General features: G+C 39.8%; 1 protein-coding gene across 1 annotated transcript in view; it reads left to right on the forward strand.

The window, feature by feature from the left end:
- The window catches only part of FHIP1A (FHF complex subunit HOOK interacting protein 1A), a 37,449-nt gene extending 31,509 nt beyond the window's left edge, over positions 1 to 5,940 (forward strand). The window contains exons 9-11 of the mRNA XM_067297116.1: positions 758 to 936; positions 1,237 to 1,375; positions 5,539 to 5,940. Coding sequence (XP_067153217.1) covers positions 758 to 936; positions 1,237 to 1,375; positions 5,539 to 5,789 — 569 coding nt within the window. The 3' untranslated portion in view covers positions 5,790 to 5,940. The remainder of the gene's footprint in view (positions 1 to 757; positions 937 to 1,236; positions 1,376 to 5,538) is intronic.
- Positions 5,941 to 7,376: the final 1,436 nt, after the last annotated feature.

Here is a 7,376-nt window from a genome sequence, read left to right on the forward strand (position 1 = left end):
TTCTTAAGCTTGAGCATGAAGGGTTTATGCACTTTCATGGTAAATGGTTCCATATTTCAGTGATTATCCTGCAAAATGAATACACAAACTAAAGCTATTGTTTAGTGGTGACATTTATATGATAAAGCCTACATCTACCAATACTTTTGCTTATAAATCTGTTCTTATGTCTTTCGTGCTTTGTGTGACTGTTCGCGGTGCTGAAAATGCCTTTTGTTGAGATGTGAACTATCACAGGTTTTGTTTCTATGTTTAGAGTAGGGTTTTCATGTTTTCTTTAGAACACCACAATTTTGATAAGACAAGGAACCCAGCTCGAATTTGCTTTGCCCAGGCCTTCTGTGGAATTAAGGCACAACAGCAGTAAAAAGGACAGATTCTGTTTGCATTGAAATTAGTGGCACCTTTCCAATTAACTTCAAGGGGAGTAAGCCATAACACATTAGGCTAAATCCTTATTTGCTCATATAAAGTAGAATACTTGTGCATGTTTAGTAAGCCATTAATGTAAACTGATTAGCTAGCTAGGTGAAGTGCTTTTGGTCATGATAGTTTTTAACACCTCCTGTTAACTCTGTGTATTTTGTCTGTTCAGATATATTTTGTTTTTTCCCCCTGCTGGCCTTAATTAGCAGGTAGGAGGTCTGATTTGGCTGGTTATGATGATCAAAATTCCTCTTAAATGCTTATTTCTTGGATTTTAAGATTTTTCTTCCGTGAATAAACAAAACCATTGGTTCCTCCTCCTTTCTTGCAGGACCATTTATCAGCGTAGTGCTGTCAAAGCTGGAGAACATGCTGGAGAATTCCTTGCATGTAAATTTGCTGCTTATTGGGATTATTACTCAGCTGGCAAGTTATCCACAGCCTCTTCTTCGCTCCTTTCTGCTCAACGCCAACATGGTATTTCAGCCTAGTGTACGGTCACTTTATCAGGTACCTGATCACAAGCGTTAGTCATGCCTATTCCAAACTGGAACAGTATTTTTGGTGTCTTTTTTTTAACTTTACTGTAGCTGATTTCAGTTCCACCTGTTGTTCTTCCACCTGTCTGAGAGCCTCTCTCATCTCATTTTGATGTGTTAGTTATATCTGTGCGAAGAACTGGAAATTCTGTCTGACCATAACTTTGGTCATAACTCTCTTTTAATGCAGCTAGAGAAGGCCTGAGTATTCAGACTATGGCTGCATTGGGCTCAAGGGAGGAAAAAGTAACTGTTACTGTTGTTTTGGCAGGTGCTGGCATCTGTGAAAAATAAAATTGAACATTTTGCTTCCATCGAAAAAGACTTCCCAGGTCTTCTCCTGCAAGCCCAACAGTACTTACTTTTTCGTGTGGACGCATCTGATGCGGCTGAAGAATTGCTGACCAAAGGTAAATATTAACCGTACTCACAGCACAGAGGAGTGCTGTGGGCAATGACTCACTGGTTACCTCTCTTGTTTTCTACAGTATGATTAAAAATAGGTGTGGTGCTTTATGAATATCGTTAATCAGAAGTACACTTCTGACTTTAAACTGATGATCCTCAGTAGGCCACAATATATAGTTCTAGTTGGATATTCTCTGCTCTTTAGAAGCTTTTATTATGTCTTTGCTACAGAAAATGCCTGTCCAAAGAGTAACAAAATCAGTTCTTGCTTGGCTCACTGTCAGTTTGGCAGTAAACAAACTTGCTTTCAAGGCGTAAGGTAAGGTGGCATATGTGCGTGATTTTGTTTTATTTTTAGCCTGACCTTCAGCTAGTATTGGTTTTTCATTTATAAATGTTAGGGAGGATAGAAGTCCAGAATGAATTTATTTCTGCAACAGTTGAATAAGGCCTCATATCATGCATTAGGCTGCTACTAAGGGAGGTAGATATGAGCCAGAAAACATTGAATGCACTCTGTTGAGTGAAAGCATAAAACACAACAATAAATGAGGGGCACCAGCCAGGACACTTGAAGAGCGCCGAGGAGTTAAACAGGCCCGACTCCAACGAGCCCAGGGTCCAGCTGACTCTTATAACATCAGCTGCTTCCCAAGCGCAGGGTGTGCTACGCCTGTCTTCGCAGCTATCAGTATTCGCACTGCAATGGGGGAGTTAATATAAATAAACAAACAAACTGGGGAATCTTGCTTTCTAACTGAGGCATTTTCAGAGGCAACTGGGCGACTGGCAGTGTTGGGGGCCCTGACCTGGAAACACGCCCCGTTCTGGGGTTGCTGCTGAGCACTCAGCCGTGGCTGCCTGTTTCCATTGAAAGCTGACTTCCCACGTGATGGGAATGCTTTGAATTTGATGAGTACAGCGACCACAGTTATTACCTACTCCGCTATAGGGTTTGAGAGAGTCTGCAGAGAGGTGTTCTTATTGATCATTTGGAATAGATGGTGATCATCCCACTCTGCCTAGACCTCTGTGGAGATGATACTTGTTGGGGATTTCCAGAGGTGTGGAAAGCAGGACACTCTATATGCCTCTTTAATTGTATTTTCATTTTTCAAGGCTCTGAATAATAATTTTCTTAGTTACTAGTCAGCCCGGTATGTGTTTCTAAGATTTGCAGTACATCTAGTCTGCAAAATTATAGTCTCACCAAGGCTGCTTCTGGAAGAATTAGTCTGTGAAGGTGCATGCTATAAATGAGCTGTTTATTGCAAATATCAGTAGGGGTTGAGGCACTACATTCTGGTGCCATAGATTAGAGAGCCTTACAATTAGAAGATATTGTAGCTGCTATGTGGGAGACAAGATTAGGAGACAACATCTAACGTCCTTTTTTCAGGTACTGGCAATAAAAACTTTATATAAAGTATCCCCAGTGGAAATTCATTCATCTGAGTAAACTCGCAAGCATTACACTTCAGAGGTTTCAGTGCTGGTTAGTCATACCCCAGTTAAGTAAAATAGTCAGTGATTTTGGTATTTATTTGTACTTCCTATTTTACATCAGTTTTTGTGGGCTTTAGAATTTGCCAGGTCCCCTCATACTGGTTATTATTTAGGAACTTGAAACAGAGGCTGCTTAGTCACCCTGCTGGTACATTTTCTTCTGTTTTGTGGCAGCCACTGTAAAAAATGCACCTCTTGAGAAATGGGTAGGGAGTAAATAAATGTCTGGATAACTACAGATTTGGCTCCCAGCCAGACTAGCGAAGCCAGCAATCAAACTCTAATTCTTGGGGCAAGTTGCCTCACTAGTCCATCAACACGTACAAGGTCAATTAAGAAATGCAAGGTGGGAACAATTATACTAATGGTAAATGAAGCAGAATGGGGAGATCCTATCGGTTGCTTGCATGATACTCAAAGGTTGTTGCATTAAAGCTAATATAAAGCTTCTCTGGGGTTCTTTTGCCAGTGGAAGTGATAAATAACCCCAAACAGTTTTCCCTGCAAGTCTGAGCATAACTGGCCTCCTACAGAATTTAGGCCTGAAAAATGGAAGCCAGACTTATTGAATAGCACAAATATAAAATAGAAATATTCCAAAGCATTTTCTTTCTCATGACAGTGACAGTCTCCAAAAATCTTCTAGCAGAAATGAACGATTAATTTTCTGCTTGCAGTAGTATATGGTTTGCTTAACCAGTAGTTTGGGTTAGGCCTAGATATGTAGAGCTGCCATGATCCAGATCCCATATGAGACGCTGCCTTTCCTTTAGCACACTGGTAACAATGTCCTGAGAGTTCTCAGTTTCTCAGTTGTGTGATTCAGTTTGCATCCTGACCCTAGAAAGAAGTGGACAAGCTCAGGCGAAGAAAGAATCAAATCTCTGGTCCCTAGACTAGCTTTCTGTGTGTTTGGTGGGGTTTTTTGGTTTGTTTTTTTTTCTTGTTTGTTTGGGTATTTTTAAAGTGGTTTAGTCTGAATCAAAAGGTTTTTGTGGAAATGTGTCAATTTTGCCTTTTGAAAGGAAGAGTTTAAAAACAAAACCTAAACTAACTTTGACAGCATACTAGCATTCTGGTTTTATTGACCCTAAAGTATTTAAAATAATTATGAAATGTTTTGACAGTGTTATAAAATCTTAAAAAATAATAATAATAATAATAACCCCTCAAGGGAAGCTCAAAACTTCATCTTTTCATTGTAATTCATAATTTAGGTTGTTTTTCTTCCCATAGTCAGAATTTTCCACAGAACTGAAATTCCCCTACTCTGTGTCTAGTAGATAGAAATTTGTAGAATAACAGTATGAATGATTGATGAGTCTGGAGTTGGAGAGGTTTTTTGAAACTCCAGAAAAGTACAACTCTGCTAGATGATTAAGATTAAAATTTCTTTCGACGTTTGAAAGTGTACAGTAATTCCTCAGTGCCTTAGAAGGACTTCATAAAAGGAAAAAAAGTGCAGAGCTATTGAACACAAGAATTGCTTTGCTACATTGAGCGAGGCTCATCCATGCCAGAGTCCTTGCATTAGCTGCTTCCAGATGCTTCAGAAGAAGGCACAGGTAACCTGAGACTGAATAACATAAACTACATGCCCGTTAAGGGAAACCTTTTCTTAATGTAGTGACATAGTGTGTTTGTTTTACTGCCTGCAGAATGGTGAGCTAATATCACTTTTTTTAAGAATTACACAGCTGATGAGAACACCCCCTGTTAGGTTATGCAGAATTTTATCTGACTAAGCTCTTGGTCTCACTGGCAGCTTGTGGCAGGGAGTTCTGCAAGTTAATTTTTCTTTGTAAAAGAAATGAAGAAATATTTCTTTCTATGGATGTTAAATTTTTTCACCTTTTTAGCTACACAGAATGTCATTTAATTAAAGTGCAGTTCTGCTCCAGGTTGAAACGAGGAGCGATTGATTGAAATTTAAGTGCTGCTGTCACTGCCATTCCATACATTCTGCTGCTTGAGCCCTGCCTGATCCTCAGAACTCTGCAGGAGATATCATATAGCTGGCTGTGCTGTGGGGAACACGTGGTGGTTTTTATTTTTATTTTTTTTTTAATGTTTATTTCTTGATGACAAGGAGTGAAAGTTGGCAGGGACTAGAGTTGTAGCAAAGTCAAATTTTCAAGCAGTTTTTCCCTTAGTTACTAACTTACTCAAATTCTCGTGATGGTTTGCCAGCTCAGGCCTCAAATGTATTTTCACAATTATTAATGGAGGGGAGGAGGGAGAAAGAGAGAGAAAAGTAAAGTCCAAATGATACTTTGATCCAGGGGAGGGCTAGAATACAGTATCATTTTAAATCGAGAAAACCATGCTGGGTTTAGATGGTAGATATTATCTGACTCTTATTTCATAAGGTTAATCCATACTATTCTTTCCCATGATTCCTTGACTGCCCACATATTTCTTTCATCGGAGCTGGAATTGAATAATACATAACCTAGGAAAAGATGGCTAATAAAAAATGCAGTAGAATTGGGCCATATAGAACTTTAAAATGTTGGATTAGTGGAGTATCTCCCTGCACAGTCTGGGTATTGCAAACTACAGCTCTAAACACAACCCTCGTAAACTGGGTATGGTCACTGTACAAATACTACGTATGCTACATATATTGAGTCTTTTTTTCCTCTCCTCCTGGCTTTAGGTAATGTCCAGCACGACAGCAGCACAGGGAAAGGGAGGGGCCTCTCCGAAGCTTCTCCGGCTGTACTCCAGCCTTTCCTGGGACATAAAGGAAAGAAAGGCCTGGCTCTTCCCAGCCTTCCCGCGCACGTGAGGAATGCCGTACTCGCAGCTGCCCTTTTCCCGGAGTTCCTGAAGGAGCTGGCAGCGCTGGCGCAGGAACATTCCATTTTATGTTACAAAATACTGGGGGATTTTGAGGATTATTACTAGCATCTTTTTTCAAATATGTTTTTAAAAAGCTTTTAAACAAGGTTTTAATGCAAAGCTGCTTACAGAAGAAGGTTGTACTTTGATATTTCCTGAAAATACTTGATTTGGAGGGGGAGGAAAGAGGCAGAATATTATTCCATGTTATCTTATATTAGGCCTTATAATTTCCCTCTGTGCTACGTAACTTATTTGAGATATTTCTGATACTGCTGTTGTTGCAGCTTCCTAATTCATCTCTTCCTTTTTACACAGCCATCCTTCCTTAGTGTCACAGATTCCTGTTGAATTTCTGCAACAGACAGTCATGGACTGGCAAATGTTTTACTTTTCTGTTCCAGAAATACTGTTCTAATAGCCTGCTACAAGGCAGTTTGCTCTGGAAAAGCATTGCTCCATGGGGAAAGCTTCAGGTAGAGCGATATACACAAAATCTGCACAAAACCCCTTTATGCGAAGGGTCATGCTTCTCCATGTCTTTGCCCTTCTCCCTCCCATCCCTCTTCCCTGAAATGGGGGTTCTTACCGATCCACCACTGAAGTCCTTTTTAACTGGGGGCTCTTGTTTTTGAATTCAAGTGGTCTTATGTGTGTTAAACCCATGACTAGCTGAAAGCAGGTGCTGGACCCAACACATACCATATTGCCTTATGTTGTGGACAGATCTGCAGCTCTCAGCTGTTGGTCTTTGAAGTCAAATGAACTGTGTAAGTGGATGTGGATTGCTGACTGCCTGGAATTTTCCTTGCAGTTTCTCAGCATTCTTTGATAACTACTACATTGCTGCCTAAACTCTCAAGCAAGCCTTATTGAGTCAGATTTGCACAAAGTACAAAACAAAATGTTTCTATGCAAGCTGTAATTAATGTGTAGTTTATTTTTATGCTTATTTTAATAAGCTAAAGAAAGGTACTCAGTATCTTTCAGTAGTATTAAAAGGACAGCAGGCTGTTTTTGTCAATTTTTTAATGAAAAAGGTTGGCTTGCTCTGGAAAGCTGTTTGCTTTTTTGTTGTTTTTTTGTGGTTAAGGGGAAAGTTAAATACGGTTTGTTTACTTTTAAATTAGGTGTTGGCTTTTCCTAATATTGCACTTTTGGGATGGTGAGGGGAGGACCAGACTATTCACCAGCTGCAGAAAACAAAGCAGTAACAGGAAAGCTGTCTGCTGGTGACTAACTGCTTGAGAAAATTCTCATCTGAGAGTAACGGGCTTCATTAGAAGAACCCAAACATGATGAATTGGTGCATCACCACCGCATTTCATCTTATCTTAGTAGCATAATTGTGCTTCCAGTGTGCTGTAGTTGTCTCTACATAAAGAGAGGTTTAGTTCAAGAAAGCCGTAAACCTCTTTGTCCAGGAAAGGAACCAGCAGCAACCCCAGGAAATCTAAAGAAATGAAAGTCAGAAATAATGCATCTATAAATTAATGCTCCTGCTAGTTGTAAATCCATAGTGCTGGGGTGCTCCAATTAATCACATCCTTATTTTCAAATGCACTTTCTCAGAGATTGCAAGAGAAAAGGTAATACCCCCAGGTGTCTAATTAATTTCAGGTCACATTTCTATGGAACTTGCGGTGCAAATTA

This window comes from Apteryx mantelli, chromosome 5, assembly GCF_036417845.1.
Source record: "Apteryx mantelli isolate bAptMan1 chromosome 5, bAptMan1.hap1, whole genome shotgun sequence".
Lineage (NCBI taxonomy): Eukaryota > Metazoa > Chordata > Aves > Apterygiformes > Apterygidae > Apteryx > Apteryx mantelli.